The sequence below is a fragment of the Eubalaena glacialis genome, chromosome 9 (assembly GCF_028564815.1).
Source record: "Eubalaena glacialis isolate mEubGla1 chromosome 9, mEubGla1.1.hap2.+ XY, whole genome shotgun sequence".
NCBI lineage: Eukaryota > Metazoa > Chordata > Mammalia > Artiodactyla > Balaenidae > Eubalaena > Eubalaena glacialis.
Window position 1 is genome coordinate 31,786,075 of NC_083724.1, and position 22,880 is coordinate 31,808,954.

A 22,880-nucleotide genomic window follows, 5' to 3' on the forward strand; every position below is an offset into this window, starting at 1 on the left:
CTTGATATAAATTGATATAAAGTTGATATACATATAGCCCCACTAGCTTTCTTATGTTCAGTATCTGTGTTGCCTATATTTTTCTTCCCTTTTATTTTCAATCTGTCTGTGTCTTTTATCTTGACAATACCTTTCTAAAAAAACAGCAATTTGCTTTTTCAATTAGTCTGACAATCTGCATCTTTAACTAATTAGAGTGTTTAGTTCATTTATATTTAATGCAGTTATTAATGTGGTTGGATTTAAGTCTCTCATATTGTTATATGTTTTATATTCATCCCATTTATTATTTACTTATTTATTCCTTCTTTCCTGTTGTGGCAGATTGCATTTCCCAAAGATGGCTACACAAATACACGTGTACACGCACACATGTCCCATTCCACATTTTTTTTTTAACAATGTGACTAATATCTCTCCAACTGTGAGGAGGGGTCTGTGTTCTCTCCACTTGAATTTTGATGAGGACTTGTAACTGCTACAACAATATAAAATGGGAGAAATTATGTCATATGACTTCCAAGGCTAGGATATAAAAAGGATATAGCCTCTATATGACTCTATCCCTCTTGAGATGGTCACCCTTGGAATCTAGCCACCATGCTATGAGGAAGCCCAAACTAGCCCATGCAGAAAGACCACAGTGAGGCCCACATGCAGGGAAAATGACGCCTCCAATTGTGAGCCAGCATCAACTCTCAGACATGTGAAAGAGTAAGCGTTCAGGTGATTTTATCCCCCTGCCTTTGATCTTCCAGTTGAATTACCAGACGTCATGGTATGGAGACAAGCTGATCCCAGTGAGCCCTGTCCTAATTCCCGACCCATAGAATATATGAGTATAATAAATAACTGTTGCACATCTCTAAATTTTGGAGTAGTTTGTTACACAGCTATAGTAATTGGAACACCTACCTCTTTTGGGGTTAATTAAACGTGTGTGTGTGTGCGTGCGTGTGTGTGTGTGCTTTCTTTAGAGATTATAATATGTAACTGAGGAGTCCAGCTCTGGTTAAAAACCTCTATGTGATTTTTCAGGCCTTACCATGGGCAATTACAAAGTCTTTACCTGGCAGGCTTCATGGGGGAAAGCTGCTCTCCCCACATCAGACTTGAGGTACAGACAGTGCATGACAGTCTCTGAAGAAAGTTGCAGTCAAGGACTCAGACCACTCTGGTTCATCATACTCTTCTCATATTTGCCTTCCTTGACCAGGATTCATCATCTTTTTTTTTCTTTGATTTTTATTTTACATTGGAGTATATTGATTTACAATGTTGTGTTACTTTCAGGTGTACAGCAAAGTGGTTCAGTTATACATATGTCTATTCTTTTTCAAATTATTTTCCCATTTATGTTATTACAGATATTGAGTAGAGTTCCCTGTGCTATACAGTAGGTCCTTGTTGGTTATCTGTTTTAAATGTCATAGTGTGTATATTTCAATCCCAAACTCCCAATTTATCCCTCCCCCGACCCCAACCTTTCCCCTTCGGTAACCATAAGTTTGCTTTCTAAGTCTGTGAGTCTGTTTCTGTTTTGTAAATAAGTTCATTTTGTATCATTTTTTTTTTTAGATTCCGCATATAAGCAATATCATATGATATTTGTCTTTCTCTGACTTACTTCACTTCATATGATAATCTCCAGGTCCATTCATGTTGCTGCAAATGCCATTATTTCATACTTTTTATGGCTGAGTAATATTGTATTACTTTGTATATATGTACCACATCTTCTTAGGAGTCATCATTTTTTTAAATCTTTATCTCAGGCCTTTTTTTAAAGTCTAAGGTCTTCAGACGTCTCTTCGGAGGCCTCTTTATGCAAAGAGGAAGGAAACTTCAGGACACTTTTCCCCACTCTTACTCAGCATCCCGTTCTTTTTTTACTCCTACCCCTTTCCCCTTGTTGTCTTCTGACTCCAAATTGCTGGATCTTTTGGGGTTCCCTCAAGGGTGAGACCACTTCCACGTCTGGCTGATCCAACAACATTCCTTGACCCTTGTCTTGTCCCAGGCACTTTCTCCCATCACAGTAAGTGATCAAAGGCTTAACTCTGCTTTTAGCTTGTTACTTTAATCAGCTACTCTGACACCTGGCAGCTCAGCTCTCTGTCTCCTCCAGCTCGGCTGAGCTTCTGACAGTAACTTTAAGTTATTTTAGTCTGCTGGCAAATAATCTTGCATTACTTGAAAAATAGTAATACAGTAATCTTTCAACAATATAATTCTATATTCCAGTCCCACCTTTTTGTCATTATATTTTATTTCTATGTATTCTATAAGCTCCACAATGCATTTTTATTATTTTTGTTTTAAGCAGTCTTTTAATTACATTTAAATACACATACATGTGTGTGCACACATAGTAAAGATTTTTAAGGGCTTTATAATTACCATTTTTGTGGTCTTCATCCTCTCCCACAGATCCAGTTGTCCATCTAGTATCATTTCAACATTTTAGCATTTCTTGTAGTGCTGGTCTACTGCAGACATAATCTCTCAGGTTTCTGTTTTTGTTCTTTTTTCCTGGAAATGTCTTTATTTTGCCTTCATTTTTGAAGTGTATTTTTGTTAGATAAAGAATTTTAGGTTTTTTTTTTTCCTTTAAGCATTTTAAAGATTCATTTTATTGTCTTCTGGCTTCCATTGTTTGTGATGGGAAGTCAAATGTTGTTTGTGTTGTTTGTTGTCCTGTATATAATGTTTCCATTTTCCTCTGGCTGCTTTTAAGATTTGCTCTTTATATTTTATTATTATCAGTTTGACTATAATGCCGTAGTTGTGGTTTTCTTAGTGTTTGTCTTTGTGGTTTGCTGAGATTCTTGCAATTGTGGCGTGATGTTTTTCAACAATTTGGGCAAAATTTCAGCCATTAGTTTTTGTTTTTGTTTTTTTTAAATTAATTAATTAATTAATTTATTTTTGGCTGCGTTGGGTCTTCGTTTCTGTGTGAGGGCTTTCTCTAGTTGCGGCAAGCGGGGGCCACTCTTCATCACGGTGCGCGGGCCTCTCACTATCGCGGCCTCTCTTGTTGCGGAGCACAGGCTCCAGACGCACAGGCTCAGTAGTTGTGGCTCACGGGCCCAGTTGCTCTGCGGCATGTGGGATCTTCCCAGACCAGGGCTCGAACCCGTGTCCCCTGCATTGGCAGGCGGATTCTCAGCCACTGCACCACCAGGGAAGCCCAGCCATTAGTTTTTTAAACATTTCTTCTGTGCCTCTCTACCTCCTCTCTTTCTAAGGCACCAACTACACATATATTAGAGCATTTGATATTGTCCCACACATCTCAAGTGCTCTGTTCTTCTTTTACACCCTTTTTTCTTTTTGTGATTTAGTTTGGGTACTTTCAATTGAGATGTCCTTAAGTATGCTAGTCCTTTACTCAGCTGTTTCCCATCCTCTGTTACGTCTATCTAGTGAATTCTTCATTTCTGATATTTTATTTTTTTCTAGCTTTTCTCTTTGGTTATTTTTTTATAGCTTCCATGCTCAGATGAAATTCTCAGTCTCTTCATGTATTTTTGTCTGCCTTCTCAATAGATCCTTTAGCATTTTTATCATACTTATTATTATTTTTTTAAAAGGCATGTGAGATCTTCCCAGACCAGGGATTGAACCCGTGTCCCCTGCATTGGCAGGTGGACTCTTAACCACTGCGCTACCAGGGAAGTCCCCATACTTATTTTTTAAATTAACCTTTTACTTTGAGACAATGGTAGATTCACATCTGTTGTAAGAAGTAATATAGAGCGAACACATGACCCTTTACACAGTTTCCCCTATGATAAAATCTTGCAAAATTTTAGAACAATATGACAACAAGAATATTGACATTGATACAATCAAGATATAGAATATTTCCACCACCACAAGGATTCCCTAATAGTACCCTTGTATAGCCATCTCCCCCCTAACCCCAATCCCTGAACCTTGGCCACCACTAATCTGTTCTCCATAATTCTGTCATTTCAAGACTGTTATATAAATGAAATCATACAGTATGTAACCATTTGGGATTGGCTTTTTAAAATTCATATCATTCCCCTGTAAATCATCCAAGTTGCATATATCAATAATTCAATCTTTTTTTTAAAAATTGCTGAATAACATTCTATTGTAGTTGTATCAAAGTTACTGTCTGATTATTCCACCTTTGGAATATTTCTGTCTCCTCCTACTGAATGTTTCCTCCCATGATCATGGGTCAATTTTCTTGCTTCTTTTGTGCCTGTAATTTTTTTTTTTTTTTTGTATCCTGGATATTTTGCATAAAATAAAAATAATAGCTAAAATAAGTAATATTTACCTCAAGAAAAGAGCATACTTCTATTCTGTCAAATTGTTAGAATTAGGGGCTGAATCAATCTGATGTGTAGTTGAGCTGGCTAGAGATATTTTTTGTATTTTATTGTCATGTTGCTAGCTTTTCTAACTGTGGGATATTTCTCTCTGATTTACAATCCTTCTGGAAGGAGTGTCACTAAGGAATTGCTCTGTCATGCCACTCCTGGCTTTCTGAGCCAGGGGAAATCTCTCTATTTTGATACTCTGCCTCCATCTTTTGGAAGGCAACTGCCTTACTTTATATAAAGGCCTGCAAAGCCTCAGAGGGATTTCCCTCAGCTCACGTCCCTGCTCTCAGTCTTTGACGTATTGTCCCTGAGCACATTGTCAAGTGCTAGAAAGAGTTGGCAGTTGGAGAAAGACTTACTCTGTGGCTGGAGTTTCTCAGAATTCTAATCTATCAAGCCAGCCCACACACATCCATTACAAGTGCATTAAATTTTCTATGGATTTCTCTTTATTTTTCTCTATGGGTTTTTGTTGTTATTGTTATTGTTGCTTCGTCATAACTGAAAGTCACCACGTAGGAGTGAAAATTTCTTCTCTTCTATGAGGAGCCTGTCACTTGCTAGAGTTTAATTCATTTAGATTCTTTGCATTCTTGGCAATCTAATGAGTTTAACAAAACAAAAACACTTCTGTGTACCTGAAAGGCTTGTCAATTTCCAGTTTTGCTTAGGACTGGGTAAATCCTAACTACGAAGCTATGAGTATTTTTTTTTCCTAGGGAGCAATATGTCAGCCTCCTTGTTCTCCCTAGAGACTTTATTCTCATTCTTTTGAAAGATCATTCTATTTTTTATGCTCTTGTAGGTAAAATTTTAGATGCCAAGGCATTCTGTTTGCAGGACTCAGGGAGGGGATTAGTAGTAGAGTCACCTGTTTCTTACATAGAGACGTTCATCAAGTCCCCCTGTTTTCAACCCCACCTCTCACTCCTATTCTCCATTGTACTTGATTTTTCAAGGGCTCTAGATGGCAGATTGTGATGTTTTCCTTGGATGTGTTAATATCATTCATGCATATTTTGACTGCTGCTTCCTCAGCCTTGGATCATTATTGTTATGAAACTTATCACCTTGCTATATATCTTCTAGAAATTTGTTGAACACTCCTAGGAATCTTGAACTTGAAGATTACATCAGAATATTTGCTAACTAACTGGAGAGTTAGAGCTGAATCCCAAGCAGCCTGATTCCTGGTCCAGTTTACTTTTCATTAACCTTATCACTGCCTTATTTCATTCTCCCATATTTCTTTCTGTGTTGAGGTTTACTGAAGGCATTAGTGAAGAATCATCCAAGGAACCACACGGTAACAAGGATTCATCTGACAGCTACCCCTGCAAGTGCACTCATGTTGATGAGCCAGTGCATAGCTAAAGGCCTAACTCCATTTCAGATAGTGCTTCTTTGGACATCACTGGAAGATGAAAAGGGAAACCTGTTTCATTCTCAAGCCTACTCTAGGGCCAATGAAGTTGGTGAGGTGGACCTAGAGCATGCATCTTCTCTTGGAGGTGATTATGTAGGAGTCCACCCCATGGGTCTCCTCTGGTCCCTGAAACCTGAGAAAATATTAACTAAACTGCTGAAAAGAGATGTTATGAATAACCCCTTGAAGGTCCAATTAAAACTTTATGATTCAGATGTAATGGTTACCCACATCGCCATCACTACTCCAAAGGTCAGCCTGACTTTGGAGAGGTGGTATGTAGCACCTGGTGTCACCCGAATCCAAGTCAAAGAAGGCTGCCTTCGGGGAGCCCTTCTTCTCCCTCCAGGTGAGTGGAATTACCCTGGTTATTGTCATCTTTTTTTTTTCCTCTTTTAAATCCCTTATCCTCCTAGAAGTTTAGCTTGGATGTGGATAAAATAGAGAGCGTTCCTTTCCTGACTTAGAATCAGAGTTAACTTTGGGTCAGAACAAGAACGTGGTGACAACTTCATTCCAACTCAGGTTTTATCTCAGCAATTCTGGAGCCTTTCTAAGGATATAACAGTAGTTTATGGAGTCCCTGCATTATGGGATTTCCATAGCTTTGGATTTATGTGAAATTCATTCACATTGAAGCCTAGCTATCTGAAGACCCACATCCTGATATGGAACTGTGTCCCAGCTTCTTTTGGGGCTTCTGTCATGTCTGAGTTTTAATTTAGGCATAAGTCATTGCATGATTGTCACAATAAGATAATGATATAATGGATTGAAATATTGCAACAAATATAGAGGATGCAAAGAAACTTTATACCCTCTAGTTCCATAAATATTGCATATTTATAGGATATTCCATAAATCAGCAGCTAATATAACATGCTCCCTAATGGCTATAAAACTTATCAGAACATTCAGTTTCTCATAGTGATCTCAACATACCGAAAAGTGGTTCAAAACATCTATTGGTACATTTCTCAGAGTTTATTGTGGGGACTGAATGAAGCAAAGTTAATTTCCCAGAAGTAGCCCTCAGTAGGTCCAGGTTTCAGGTGTGTCTGAGGTTGCCTTATTCAGACATGTGCTTTGATTTGGGACACAGCCGTCACATCATCAGGATGTATTCCCCCTCTCTCTCTGCCTTTTTTTTTTTTTTTTTAATAGTCACCTTCTAGAACTGAGATGGGTTAAGGAAACCTGAAGTGTTAGAGGTGGTTTCTGACAACATGGAGTGTTAGATGGCGTAAAAGGAAAAAAAACCTTCCCTTTGCAAATTCACCATGACCCATGCACCTTTTTGGGTAAATTTGAAAAATTTTTACCCCCAGTATTTAGCATATAGACCACTTTATTGTGTGTAGGGATCAGGAAGTAAGTGGCACAAACCTCCTTGACGCTAATATTCAGTTAAGAATCTGAATATTCCGCTCGGTGCTTTGTGACCACCTCGAGGGGTGGGATAGGGAGGATGGGAGGGAGGCTCACGAGGGAGGGGATATGGGGACATGTGTATGCATATGGCTGATTCACTTTGTTGTGCAACAGAAACTAACATAGTATTGTGAAGTAATTATACTCCAATAAAGGCCTATTAAAAAAGAAAAAGAATCTGAATATTAGTTCAGGCCTTTCACCTTGGGATGATGTGCTGGTTTAGGGCGTGCTATTTGCGAACCTCTTAGACATTGTGTGTGCTGGGCCTCCCGATTTGGGTGCTTATTCTGTTGGGGTACAGAAAAGGGTTGTGTTGTGTGGAGCCAAAAATGGTTGAGTCAGGTCTCAAAGAAGTTCTCAACAACAACATTTTTCCAGAATAAGAGGCTCAGTACTCTTAAGTACTGTCAATCAGAATATGCAAAAACATCCCTATTCATGTATTCAAGTGGTATTTTTAAACCAAGATGTATTCAGTATCACTTTATTTCTCCTTTTCTCAAGGTGAGAAAATATAGCAATATTTTGTTTTGACAATTCCCAATACTCCTTTAAATCAAGTCACTCCTTTCAAATATGGATAGGATCAGGCTTTCTTAGCTAAAATCACTTATACAATAATAGTATATCCCCAATGAGGGTATGATAAATTACTTTCAGTATGTGAGCTCTGCTTTATTTTGGAAGCAAGCTGCCTACACAGTGAGTGTAGAATGATACCCTGACCATCCCTATTTTGGTGTAAAATTTCATCACTGTATAGTCAGATGAGTGTAACAGAGCAGTGTTAAGTCAGGATTTTAGCTAACATAATCATTTCAAAACTTTTTTTTTTTTTTAAAGCCATATACTTCTTTGAGAACCCAATTAAATCTGTGGGTGCTCTCATCAGTAAAATGCACATATAAATGTATAGCGTTGCATGTAATTTCAGGACCTTCGCTGATTTCCTGAAGCCTATTTGTGTAGGTTAAGAAGCCCTTGCCTAATTTCTTTGGCTTTCTTTGCTCCAGCACTATAGATATGACTCATTAAGAGTCCTGAATTCTCTTTGGCTGTAGAGATTAAACATGTCAATGAACATGGTGTCCAGTGAAACTTCTGAATGTTATGCTCCATTATATACTCAATCAGCTTTAATTCTGCCCCAGAAACAAGGCTGAAAATGTGGAAATTCTATTGAAATTTTATACATTAATTCTAAAATTTGTGATGCATTTCTTCGTGTTGTCGTTTTTGTCTTCTCTTCTTCTCACCTTCCCTTCATACTCAATTCTGTGGTGTTTTTTTGGTTTGTTTTTTGTTTTCAGGAGAGGGTCATTTCCCAGTGGTAATTGATTTGTTTGGTGGTATTGGTGGACTGATTGAAATCCGAACCAGTCTCCTGGCCAGTCATGGCTTTGCTGTCTTGGCCTTGGCTTACTGTGACTATGAAGACCTCCCTTTCCGACTAGAGAAAGTAGATTTGGAATATTTTGAGGAAGATGCCAACTTTCTCCTGAGACATCCTAAGGTAAATTTGACCTTTTCAGTCAGTTTCAATCCCTATTTTTCAATAAGCATGATATTCTGTGACTTCTTTTAACTTCCAAGTATGATTCTCCCTCAGTGAACTTGAAATTCTATTACATATTTATATTATTCACATGATTTATTTTGTATCCCGTGTCTTCTGCTCAGAAAGATGAAATGCATAGTTAGCCTGTGTCTGTCATGGAATCAAAGGCATTGACTTTGGATTCAGAAAGAAATGGGTTTCATTTCTGGCTCCATCCCATCTGGTTGTGGGAATCTGGGCAAGTTACTAAGAACCCCTAATCCTCAGTTTCTTCATCTATTAAATAATATTGTAGTGACACTACTTCATAAGGTTATTGTGAGAATTAAAAGGAATACTAGAAACCAAGTGCTTATTAGAGTAACAGGCAACACTAAATACTCAATAACTCTGATCAATTATTATTATTATCACCTTCTCTGATAATTACTAAATCACCATACTTAACCAGGTAGATAATCTGTATTTCTTTGAAGAGTGGGTCTGAATTTTTAGTTACTTGACAGGTCTTAAACATAATGCTATAGTACTTTCTAATCCACATATCTTCTTTAAATTTTAAAATGTGCTTTGCTGCTGTAAGAGGGTTGATGCATGTTAGCCCTTATTTATTGCTAATTTTTTTTTCTTAATAAGAAGCAGTCTAAGTAATTAAGACTCTGTACTGCATCCTTTCTCATATAAGGATCACCAAAGTACTGTGAGAATTGCAATTGTAAGATGAGCAACAATTGCTGACAGTCTACTGATGTACTGACTTTTTAAATAGCTATTTTTGATGCATATAATGGAATTGTCCTTGAACTATCAAATAGGCATTGTTATCATTGTGCTAGCCCTCTGCTTGGCTTAGATGAGAAATTAAAATGTTATGTGATTCTGCTTTTCACTCTTTTAGCCTGGGTCGCCTTGTAGGTGCTGCGTGACTTTTCTATCATTCTTTCTACCAATATCACACAGATAGCAATTGAAAATTTGGTGGCAGACGTTGTAATAAGAGTTAGTGTTCTGCCAAAGGCCAGAAGTAAATTAGATAAAGCCTGCATATATCTGAGTCATCTTCATCCATGTTATACTGGCTTTTACTTTATCTTCCATGGCCAAATCCATTCTGAGTTCTCATCTCTCCTTGCCATAACTGTGACTATATCTTTTAACTTGATATAGAATTTCAGAGCTTGAAAGTTTCTTTTAACCCAAAGGGCAGGGGGGAGGGTGGTTCAAGCCACTTCGCTTAATATGCAGGATGAAAAATGGAGTGTATATATGACTCAATTTGTTTCATTTTTTTTCCCCTTTACCATAAGAATTTCTCACATTTGTGTCAGCTAGATACAAGTGGTACATTCATTCATATTTTTCTAAATAGTAAGAAAAAACCCCAAAACATTACTTACTAAAATGTCTTTTTTTCCTAAGAAAATCTAGGGAATCAGTAAGGCTTTAGAAGAGATGTGACTCTCTGAAACTATCCTTGCATGGGGCCAGTGCTCAAGGAGAATGAAGGCTTTGTTTTGTACCATAAAAAACAACAAGAACAACAACAAAAACTTTAACTCCTTCTTTTCCTTTGCTCTCCTATACCAAATTGGTAACTAGGAGCTGTATATTCTGCACTCATAAGTAATTCATTGTCTTGTTTCCTTTTTATCCCTGCTGGTGCTGCTTAGCTCAGGGCACCATTATTTCTTGCCTGTACCATTGCAATAAGCTTGGCTTTTCTGCCTCCAGTTTTGCAAGTCAGAGTCATAAGACTGGTTTTTCTAGAGCACAGTTATTTTACTTTCTTGCTTAACCATCTCCCAATTTACTAGGCTTCCTAGTCAGGCTTCCTAGCATGTTAGATAAAATTTTCCGTAATCTGACTTCTGCGTACTTCTGCCTTATCTTATGCCTCTCCTTAAAATCTGTCCTGATTCCCCTCTGTAGTTAGGAAAAGAGTAAAGGCTGCTTATTAGCATGTTCTTCAAAGCCATTCCCTGTCAAGCTGCTGTTTTCTTTTCCAGGCTTTTTTTTTTTTTTTTTTTTTTTTATTTATTTATGGCTGTGTTGGGTCTTCGTTTCTGTGCGAGGGCTTTCTCTAGTTGCGGCAAGCGGGGGCCACTCTTCATCACGGTGCGCGGGCCTCTCACTATCGCGGCCTCTCTTGTTGCGGAGCACAGGCTCCAGACGCGCAGGCTCAGTAATTGTGGCTCACGGGCCTAGTTGCTCCGCGGCATGTGGGATCTTCCCAGACCAGGGCTCGAACCCATGTCCCCTGCATTGGCAGGCAGATTCTCAACAACTGCGCCACCAGGGAAGCCCCTCCAGCCTTATTTTGCTACTTCCCATCTGATACTCTAAACTCAAGTAATGAAGAGCTACTATGGTTACCTGAATGCACTGCTCCTGAGTTTTAGCACGTGTTCCTCCCATGGTGAATCCATTAGGAATGTTCTGGCTATGTTTCCAGAAAAGTCACTGAGTGTGGCTTAAACAACATCAACATAAGGCATTTTATTCTCTCCTGTAACAGATCTGGAGATAGGTGGTTCCAGCTTTAGTTTGGAAACTCAGTAGAGTTTCTTACTGAGGAGACTGGATTGACATTTCTGTAATTTCCTGGCCTCCTCCCCAAGGTCACAAGATGGCTGTGGCAGTTTCAGACATTAAGTCAACATGCCAGCATTATCAGCAATGTTAAATCCATAGTATTCAGTCAGTAGAACCTGACATATTCTTGAAGGAGCATTTTCCTTGGACATTAGTTACATATTCCAAAACTCTAGAACTGGGCGCGTGGGTGGGATTAGTGCGTGCTTTGTTCCCACTGGCCATTGAAGTTCTTTGGTTGTTTGAGATTGTAGGGTTTTGCTAAATGATGGATAGAATCAACATCTCATTTCTATTATTTTCGGGACTATTGACCTAAAACAAATAGACCTCCAGATATTTCTCTAGCAAGGATGGGTTTATCTGAGATCAGCAGAGAACTGCAATTTGGTGTCTCAACCATGGAGAGCCACGTGCAAGTCCCAACACAGCAAGGGAAAGAGAGCACTTTTATGGAGGGGAAAAGGAAGTGGGCGGGGGAAGACTATAGTAAACAAAGACTCTATGGCTTTTCATTGGCTGAATCCTTGCCAGGAAAGAAGAGGAGTATTTCTTCTTCTAGTTGGACTTTGTTGCAGGGCATGAGAGCTCCCCCTTCTAGTCTCCCAACTCTATTTAATTGAGATTTCTAGTTTATTAATTTTTTACATTTCCCCCTTTAGATCAAGATCTTTCTCTGAAAACATCACTGATCAAGAGTCAGGTTTTCCTGTTTCAGCAGCTTTTTGTCCCTCAATGCCAGGAAGGACCTTTCCTGGGTGTAGTGTCTCACACTGGAGGGCAAGTGCATAGATTGGAAACCAGTTGAGGTACCATGCAAGTAACAGGGAGGGACAACTATCAGGCACTTTTAATCTAAAATCCATATGTTATCAAGATCATCTAAAGCATTATGTCATCATCAAAAGTTGGCAAACTTCCAATAGGCCTGGTCTGAATATCTTGGGAAAGTTGTCTCATCAGATGTCATCTGCTTCAATTCTGGAAAATCTTTACTTTCAGGTCACTGGATGATGTGCAGGTCTAGTCAGGGTTTGATGCTTTCTTTAGATGTGTCACATGAATCCAAGAGTCTATTCCTTGGAGTTTGGTGCACAAGGGCCTTTCCTGTGAGGCTGAAGAGAGCTTTTATGGAAGTGTCTTTTCCAGTAGATGAAATCTCCAGGTTGGAGCATGTGAATCATAAGGTCCTTGTCTCCCAAGAGTACACTGTGAAAAGATTGCTCTACCAAAACATAGTTATTTTTAATAGAAGCAATTAGGCCTTTGCAATATTGGAGTATCTCTTCTTTTATCAGTTGTGGGTCAAAAGAAGCAGGAGCCAAAACATTGGGTGTCATTTGACTGTCACAAAGGGTGAGAGTTTATGGGTTCCAAAAAGTATGGATCTGAGATTTAGAAGGACCAATGGCAACGTTTTTGGTCAAAGTACTTAGAGGGCCTGTACCAATTTTGCTAACTGAGTCTTAATAATGCCACTGGTGTGTTCGACTAAGCCAAAGGTTTGAGAGCAGAAAGTACAGTGAAATGTGTAAAACCAGCCAAACAGCACAGACTTATCAAAGCACCTGGTCAGTAAAAGGGTTCCTTGATCACTATGAAATTGAAAAGGAGTTCCCCGGGTACAGATAATCTTTTCCAAAAGGACTTTAGCCACAGAAAAGGCAGTAGCCTGTCTGTAAGGGAAGGCAACAGTCCATTGTGAAAACATACAGACCATGACTAAAACATATTTATATCCATGAGGTGGAGAAAGTTGTATGAAACCCATTTGTCAGACCTCGAATGGTCTATTAGGCAGTTAAAAATGTCTGGGAGCAGTATGAACAGGCTTCCCTGGGTTGTATTTTGGACAAGTGGGACAAGTGAGGTATGCACTTTTCATGGGTTAGTTAGTGTTTCCCCACCAATATTGATTCATGAATGCTGTCATTTTGTCAATAGATCAATAGTTTAATGCATGTGCAGTGGTGAGGAGTAGGAATTTTAGAGTCTCTGGTAGGACTGGGTTGTTATTTGGTCTAAACAAGAGCTTTCTCTTTTTATCAAACCACAATTGTTGAATTTCCAATCTTGTTTTTCCTTTTCTGAGGCCAATTTTTGGACTTCTCTAGCGAGTTTTCTTAAGTTACCACTTGGGGAAATAACTCTTTGGACCATGACAAAGGTTTGGCTGCTGCTGGTCCCTTTAAGACCAGCCTTTTTTTGCAGAAATGTCAGCAAGGTGATTTCCTTAGCTTGCAGAGAGTCAGGGTTAGAATGCTCCCAAAGTATTAATAATAGCTAAGGCAGCAGGTAAAAATTTCTGAACATAGGGGCCATTTAAAATTTTATTTCTGCTGGAAGTAAGGAAGCCATGTTGCTTCTACAACATTCCAAAATCATGAGCTACTCTGAAAGCATATCTGCTATCAGTATAAATATTGCCAGTTTTGTCCTTGTCTAAAGTACAAGCCCATGTAAGAGTGTATAATTCAGCCTGTTTGGCCAAAGTAGCCATAGGTAAAGATGCTGCCTCAACAACATCAAAGGAGTTGAAGTAGCTTACCCAGCACAACATTTGCCACTAGCACCTTTTAAATAAGAACCACCAGTGAACCATGAGAGGTCAGCATTACTCAGAGGATTTTCCTGTAGATCATCATGAGCAGTCAGGAGGTGATCTCTCAACGTTAAGCTGTCAAAAGGGACTTCGTCAGTTATGTAGAGAAGAGTAGCAGGGTTAAGCTTAATACAATATAGAAGAGTTATGTGAGGGGCAGTTAACAAAAGGACTTCATGGGGGTGAAGTGGCTGACTGAGAAATGTTGAGAGTGATGAGAATTCAGGAAAGCTTCTAATGCATGAAGTACAAAAATGGTTAAAGGGGATCCCACAACGATTTTCTCGGTGGTTTTAACTGAAAGAGCAGGGGCCTAATGACTCTAAGGCAAGGCAGGTATCCCCATATTACAGGGTCCGGTTGCTGTCTATAATACCCTATGGGTCAATGGTGGTCCCTGTGTTATGGGATGAGTACCCCAAGGGTATTTCCTTCTTTTTCATATACAAAAAGGAAAAAGGGAATCTGATAATTGGGATGCCCCAGGGCAGGTGGGTTCTTCAAACTCTCCTTTAAGGCCTTAAAAGCTACGTCATCTGATTTTTCCCATTAAATTGGGCTGGGGTTGTTATTCTTGAATAAAACATACAGAGGTTTGGCCATAAGAGGGAAATTTGGGATCTCATTTCAGCATAACCAACTAACCCAAGAAATAGTCACAGATAGTGTTTAGTTTGGGTTTTGGGAAACTTAGGACACTATAAAGTCTATCTGGATATAGGTGTAGTTCTTGTTCTGATATCAGATGCCCTAAATATCAAACCTGGGTTTGGACACACTGCAGTTTTTCTTTGGTAATTTTATGTCCCTTTGAGGCTAAAAGCTTTAGCAAGTGGATGCTGTCTTCCTATGAGGAGGCTTGAGAAGGAGAGCAAAGAAGCAAATCATCCACATATTGCAACAAAATAGAACCTCTAGGGTAATTTATATCATCCAGATCAGCCTTCAGGATTTGAGAAATAAGGACTCAGTTAAACCTGAGGCATTAGTGTCCAAGTGAATTGTTTTTCTTCCCAAGTGAAGGCAAAAGTTATTGGCTGGCTTTGTCAACTGGAATACTAGAGAATGCACTGCATAAATCAATTACAGTAAAGAATTCACTTCCAGTGAGAATGGATGTTAGTAACATATGAGGGTTAGGAACAACAGGGGGTCGAGGGATAACAGTGTTGTTTATTACTTGGAGCTCCTGGATGAACCTCCATCCTGGGTCCTTAGGTTTTCTCACAGGTTAAGTAGAAGTATTAGAAAGACTAGTACAAGGGATAATGATGTCTTGAGAGCTGTAATCTTCTATTATGGGCTTCATGCCTTGAAGGGCTTCTTTACTTATAGGGTATTGATTAATTCTGGGAAGAGATTTTGAGGGACTTATCTGAATCATGATGGGAGGCATGCTGTAAATTTTGCCAATATCAGGTGGAGATTTTGTCAGTAGGAGGGTGGTAGCTGATTCAATAGGGACAAATAATCAGAGTTTTCAGAATCACCTCTAGGACTGTCAGAGCTGAAGCAATTAAAGATGTCAAAGGGTGATTTAATTTACATGATTCGTTACTTTGATGACTATTGTCAAATCTAGAATTATTTCCCCCCTTTGGGATAAAGAAACTCTGCCATGGATACTTTAAGAAGTCTTGACCTAATAAATGGTTAAGGGCAGAGGAACTAAGGAGAAAAGGGTGTGTATCTCTCAAAGGGCCTAAACAAAAGGGAATAGGTTCAGAGATAGGAAGCTCTTGGGGTTCATTAGAGATCCCACTGTTTGAACTGTTTTAGTACTCCAAGGCAGGGACTGCTTTATAGTAGTGGTGTTGAGTACCAAGATTGTGGTCCCATTGTCAGTTAGGACTGAAAGAGATTCATCCCCAATCTGGAGAAATGTTTCTCCAATTCTATTAAGTGGGAAGATTAGGAAGAGCCCCTGTAGTCCCCCTGAGCCCCATTGTTGAGAATTCAGAGGACATTGGAAAGACTGGTTAGAGGGAGGAAGGTGCCTAAAATGCTTAAATTTGTAACAATCTTTTTTCTGACATCCTGGCTCTTTGTGACAATAGCTCTTTGTGGCAAACTGGGAGGGTTTTGGTTTCATTTAGGGACCTTCATTTGCTGGAGTTGAAGATTAAGAATTTCAGTGGTTTTTCATTGAGGTGACTCATTTAGAGTGAGAGACAGCTGGTTTGCCAGATTCACTAGACTCTGGAGTGGAAAACTCTAGTTTCCCATCCCATCCTGGTTCTTTTTACTAGAAGGGAATGGTCCTGGTTCAGCCCATTAATAAATATAAAGTTTAAAGCTATCTGAGTGGAATCAACCTCTAAAAGAAGATCAGAATTTTCTTTAAAAATAATCTGAAGTCAATTGTAATAGTCATGAGCAGATTCATCATGTTTTCATGTAAAAGCCTGAATTTTGTTCCAATCAACAGGTTTTGAAAAAGTCACCCAGCAATTGCCCAAGCTTGATCATATGTAAGTTAGCAGGTTGGTCTCCATGTTTTACTCTTAGGTGTTGATGGAAATAATCAATAAACAATCTGTAATAGGAATAGAAAAGAGTTTTATTTGCCAAACGGAGGACTGTAGCCCAGGAGACAGCCTCTCAGATAACTCTAAGAAACTGCTCAGTTGAAGCATGGTTTTTAGCATAGTCATATACCTTATCAGAGCAAAGAACATACATCAAACACAACAAGGATATATTCCGTCAAGTTTCCAAAAGAGACAGGTTTAGTATATAGAGAGTGAGACAACAAGACCCTGGTGTCTGGGAAGTGAACCTTATCTTTGAGGGAGTGTTAATATGGACGTCATAAGAAGGGAGTTTTTTATCCTTATCTTCAAAACAGACATTCTTTACCTTAATGGTTAAAGCAGATGTGTTGTGTGTGTTTGACAGGCTGTTTTAGTTCACACAAAGTTCAAGCTGAACAATGTGTAAGCCAAGATGACTTCTCCATACCTCAATGTGTGAAAATTTTCTCCATCAGAGGGAACTTTCAGGATTTTCCCAATTAGGAGTTTTCATCTAATGCTGGGCCTGGCCTTCACTGACAAGCATATGAACTAGTAGATATACGTTAGAAAAACCAGGTTGATAAGTTTGAATGACTATATTAAATTACTTACCAAACCTGTGAGGCTCTTTGGTAACTTTGGGAAAATCTTTGACTATGGCTCACAGTTCAGCTTTAGTTCAGGAAATATAAAAAATAAAGCCTTTGCATCCTCAGAAGGCTTAGTTTTAAAGGGACTGGCTCTGATAAGTTCAGAGAAAAAGTGTGTGGGGAAAGTTTCAGAGAAAAAGGGAATTTGGTAAGAGAATTAGTATGAATAAATTGAGGGTATAGAGGAGGTGTAGGTGGCTTTGAAGGGAAGGAGGAAGATGGTGCCCGGGGCAGAGACTGGGCATGAGGGAGTGAGGGAGGGAGACAAAACGGCATCAGAGACAAAGGCTGAGACGAAGAAGCCAAAGAAGAGTTTGAGGCTTCAGGAGCCATTTTATCTTTTTTAATCATTCATTTGCCTCAGTTAATCTTAAAATCTTATTTTGCAGAGAGGCAATTTTAGACTCCTGATAATGTTAGGAAGTCACTATGGATGAAAAATTAATCAACAGTTGATCTTAAGGAGAAATAGAGAATTTTATTCAAGCCAACCTGAGGATTTTAACCCAGGAGACAGTCTTTCAGAAAGGAAAAGGACTGTTCCTTTTGAGGACTGTTCTGCTTGTTTAGACGTCAAAGGCACAGTTATATATATTCTCAAAACAAAGGATCAAACATCAAAATGGAACACTGATGTTTTATGTAAAGTTCACCAAAGATACATAGTCCAAAAACTGACACCATTTCCACTAAGATCAGGAACAAGACAAGGTTGCCCACTCTCACCACTATTATTCAACATAGTTTTGGAAGTTTTAGCTACAGCAATCAGAGAAGAAAAAGAAATAAAAGGAATCCAAATCAGAAAAGAAGAAGTAAAGCTGTCACTGTTTGCAGATGACATGACACTATTCATAGAGAATCCTAAAGATGCTACCAGAAAACTACTAGAGCTAATCAATGAATTTGGTAAAGTAGCAGGATACAGAATTAATGCACAGAAATCTCTTGCATTCCTATACACTAATGAGGAAAAATCTGAAAGAGAAATTAAGGAAGCACTCCCATTTACCACTGCAACAAAAACAATAAAATACCTAGGAATAAACCTACCTAAGGAGACAAAAGACCTGTATGCAGAAAACTATAAGACACTGATGAAAGAAATTAAAGATGATACAAACAGATGGAGAGATATACCATGTTCTTGGATTGGAAGAATCAATATTGTGAAAATGACTATACTACCCAAGGCAATCTACAGATTCAATGCAATCCCTATCAAACTACCACTGGCATTTTTCACAGAACTAGAACAAAAAATTTCACAATTTGTATGGAAACACAAAAGACCCTGAATAGCCAAAGCAATCTTGAGAAAGAAAAACGGAGCTGGAGGAATCAGGCTCCCTGACTTCACACTATACTACAAATCTACAGTAATCAAGACAGTATGGTACTAGCACAAAAACAGAAATATAGATCAATGGAACAGAATAGATAGCCCAGAGATAAACCCACGCACCTATGGTCACCTTATCTTTGATAAAGGAGGCAAGAATATACAGTGGAGAAAAGACAGCCTCTTCAATAAGTGGTGCTGAGAAAACTGGACAGCTACATGTAAAAGTATGAAATTAGAACACTCCCTAACACCATACACAAAAATAAACTCAAAATGGATTAAAGAACTAAATGTAAGGCCAGACACTATAAAACTCTTAAAGGAAAACATAGGCAGAACACTCTATGACATAAATTACAGCAAGATCCTTTTTGACCCACCTCCTAGAGAAATGGAAATAAAAACACAAATAAACAAATGGGACCTAATGAATCTTAAAAGCTTTTGCACAGCAAAGGAAACCATAAAAAAGACGAAAAGACAACCCTCAGAATGGGAGAAAATATTTGCAAATGAAGCAACTGACAAAGGATTAATGTCCAAAATTTACAAGCAGCTCATGCAGCTGAATATCAAGAAAACAAACAACCCAATCCAAAAATGGGTAGAAGACCTAAATAGACATTTCTCCAAAGAGGATATACTGATTACCAACAAACACATGAAAGGATGCTCAACATCACTAATCATTAGAGAAATGCAAATCAAAACTACAATGAGGTATCACCTCACACCAGTAGAATGTCCATCATCAAAAAATCTACAAACAATAAATGCTGGAGAGGGTGTGGAGAAAAGGGAACCCTCTTGCACTGTTGGTGGGAATGTAAATTGATACAGCCACTATGGAGAACAGTATGGAGGTTCCTTAAAAAACTAAAAATAGAACTACCATATGACCCAGCAATCCCACTACTGGGCATATACCCTGAGAAAACCATAATTCAAAAAGAGTCATGTACCACAATGTTCATTGCAGCTCTATTTACAATAGCCAGGACATGGAAGCAACCTAAGTGTCCATCAACAGATGAATGGATAAAGAAGATGTGGCACATATATACAATGGAATATTACTCAGCCATAAAAAGAAACAAAATTGAGTTATTTGTAGTGAGATGGATGGACCTAGAGTCTGTCATAGAGAGTGAAGTAAGTCAGAAAGAGAAAAACAAATACTGTATGCTAACACATATATATGGAATCTTAAAAAAAAAAGTGGTTTTGAAGAACCTAGGGGTGGACAGAAATAAAAATGCAGACATAGAGAATGGACTTGAGGACATGGGGAGGGGGAAGGGTAAGCTGGGACGAAGTGAGAGAGTGGCATGGACTTATATATACTACCAAATGTAAAATAGATAGCTAGTGGGAAGCAGCTGCATCACATGGGAAGACCAGCTCTGTGCTTTGTGACCACCTAGAGGGGTGGGATAGGGAGGTTGGGAGGGAGATGCAAGAGGGTGGAGATATGGGGATGTATGTATATGTATAGCTGATTCACTTTGTTATAAAGCAGAAACTAACACACCATTGTAAAGCAATTATACTGCAATAAAGATGTTAAAAAAATTAAAAATAAAAAAGAATGTTATCTTTCAAGGAGTTACATCGCTGGTGTATGAAGAAGGGAAAATGTTGATCTTTATGGTCAAGCGGGCATTCCTGCTTTGAGGCGATTTGGTTAATGTATAATGCAGATGCACATTGCACATAGGGAGGGCCCAATACAGACAGGGACCATGTTATGCTTAAATTTTCTTGTCTGGACTCAAAACATAAATTTTATTCCATCACCTCAAAATACCAGTCAAAATAGACATTCCATTCAGTTCTGAAGATTTTTGAGCTCTTGTAATCCAATTTGGTTTTAAGAAAATTAAGTTCAGGGATTTCAAAATTACCCATAATGGCTATTGATATTCTAAATTGCCTTTGGTCAGGTCAGTCCATTTAGTTAGAAATGTGCATGAGGAAGAACCAAGGTTTTTAAATATAAAATTGGCTAGAGTCTCAGTGTGGGGGAGGGGGGGTGCCCTCAGAATATTTATATAACTGGGATCCCTTTTCTCAGAGATTTTTCTCTAGAGTAAAAGAATAATTTTCTAACAGCTTAAACAATTTACAGCTCAATTTAAGCAGCTTGCATTCACAGTGTCTGCAGGCCTAATACCAGCCAGTTCTAAGGGAACAGCTTGGTCCTGGAGGAGCCAGGCCAAAGGTTTCTCAGCTAGTTCCATGGAACAGCTCCTATTCCAAAGGAAGGGCTGATGGCTGAACTGGCTCAGTTTCAGTGAAACAGTCCCTGTACCTGAAGGAACTCAGCTGACAGCTTCTCAGCCAATTTCAGTTGAAACTGTCTGATCTCAGAATCAGATTGACGTGCCAAAAGAGTACTTGCATACAGAGCAAGGCTTTAACCAGATAGAATGAAACTTTAAAATAGATCCCGCACACAGCCTGAAGAGCTTCAAATGCAAAGAGGTGTCAACTGAAAAAAAAAAAAAAAAAATGAAAAGAAAAGCACAACCTCAAATTTGAGAATTATGTTTTTGTGGCAGACAAACTAAGGGCTTAAGCCCAGGAGCAGTCTCTCAGATAGCTCTGAGGGACTGCTCTGAAGAGTAAGGGAGAAGCCAGGATATGTAGGAGTTTTGCAACAAAAACCTGGTACATCAAAAGATTACTATTAATTAAAGAAAACCAGACATCTCAAGTTAATGAATTTAGCACTTTTCTATGTACAGGAAGATGCAAGAGTCTGGGCTCGCTGAAATCATTCCTTTGATATGCACCTCAGCTATCTGAAGCCAGCATCCTCTTTGTTTCCATCCCAAGTTCCCTCAGGGCTCTCCGTGGGGGGTTGGGGGTGGGCAGGTGCGGCTGTAAATGACTGATGGCTTGATGGCCACAACATCTTTTGTTTACTGGTATGGCAGACAGCATTCTTATTCCACAGACCACAAGGGCTCGAATCCAGGAGAAAGATGTACCCTCAAACTCCAGGGTCAGCGAGAGAAGCAGTGAGCAATAAAGGGCTCAACCATGGATACTGCAACTCTTTGCTCACCAGCCCTAGAACCTTTGGAGGGTCTCCTCCAGTCCTTGTATGAGCCACCAAATGTTGCCCTAAAACAAACAGAATGCCAGATATTTCTCCAGCAAAGATGGAGTTATTCAGGATCAGCTGAGATTGCAATTTGGGGTCTGGAACCATGGTGAAGCATGTGCAAGTCCCTGCACAGCAAGGGAAGGAGAAGGATTTCCTGGAGGGGAAAAGGAAGATGGGAAGGGCAGTAAACAAAGAGCCCAAGGCTTTTCACTGGCTGAGTCCTTGCCTGGAAAGAAGAGCAGTCTTTCTACCTTTTGGGCTCTGCTATTGTTGCAGGGTGTGAGAGCTCCCCCTTCTGGTCTCCGGATTGTATTTAATTGGGGTTTTTGTTTATTAATTTTTTTACAGGTCCTTAGCCTGGGTATTGGGATAGTCTCCATGTCCAAAACAGCAGAGACTGGACTCTTCATGGCTATTCACCTAAAGCAAGTCACAGCCACCGCGCTTATTAACGGGCCCAACTTTATTCTTGACATTCCACAGGTATATCGTTGTCAGATAAATCAGCCCTGGCTATTCTCTCCTCATTCACTATCCATCAATACCTTAGGATTAGTAGAGTTACAGCGCATTTTTGAGGATACTAGAGCTGAAGCCAGTGAGACTTTTTTTCTCCCCATTGAAAAGGCCCAGGGACATTTCCTCTTCATTGTGGGAGAAGAAGATATGAATGTCAACAGCAAAGTATACGCAGAGCAAGCCACAGAACAGCTGAGGAGACATGGGAAGAACACCTGGACCCTGCTGTCTTACCCAGGGGTAGGCCACCTGATAGAGCCCCCCTACTCCCCACTGTGCTGTGCCTCGAGGATCTCCAACCTCCGCCTCTTCATGCACTGGGGAGGAGAGGTGATCCCACATGTAGCTGCACAAGAACGTTCTTGGAAGGAGATCCAGAAGTTTCTCAGGAAACACCTTATTCCAGTTGTGACCAGTTGTCTCTGAGAAGAGCAAATATTCCTGGAAATACAGAAGCAATAGGATGCTTTACCAGCCCTCCACTTGATTTTCATAGAACAGTGCTTTTGACCTCTTCTTGTAAGAAGGAAGTTATGGCAAGAGAAGGCAGGAGGACTGCGAATGGTATGCTTTGACTTTGGAAAGGGAAAAATGGCTTCCACTTAATCTAATATCATAAACTGAGGTGTTTATATTTTTAGAAATATAAACTTAGAGCTCTGCTTGTTCTAAAATATTTCAGTTTACAATTACAGCAATTCTTAGGGAAAAAAATTACCAAAAATGAACCACAGAATCCCCTGGCTTGTAAAACAATCATGAATA

General features: G+C 39.2%; 1 protein-coding gene across 1 annotated transcript; it reads left to right on the top strand.

The window, feature by feature from the left end:
* The first annotated feature begins 775 nt into the window (after positions 1 to 775).
* Positions 776 to 22,541, top strand: LOC133097299 (bile acid-CoA:amino acid N-acyltransferase-like). The gene is made up of 4 exons (XM_061199190.1): positions 776 to 800; positions 5,624 to 6,136; positions 8,532 to 8,734; positions 21,945 to 22,541. The coding sequence occupies exons 1-4, from the start codon at positions 776 to 778 to the stop codon at positions 22,539 to 22,541; spliced, it is 1,338 nt and encodes a 445-aa protein (XP_061055173.1).
* Positions 22,542 to 22,880: the final 339 nt, after the last annotated feature.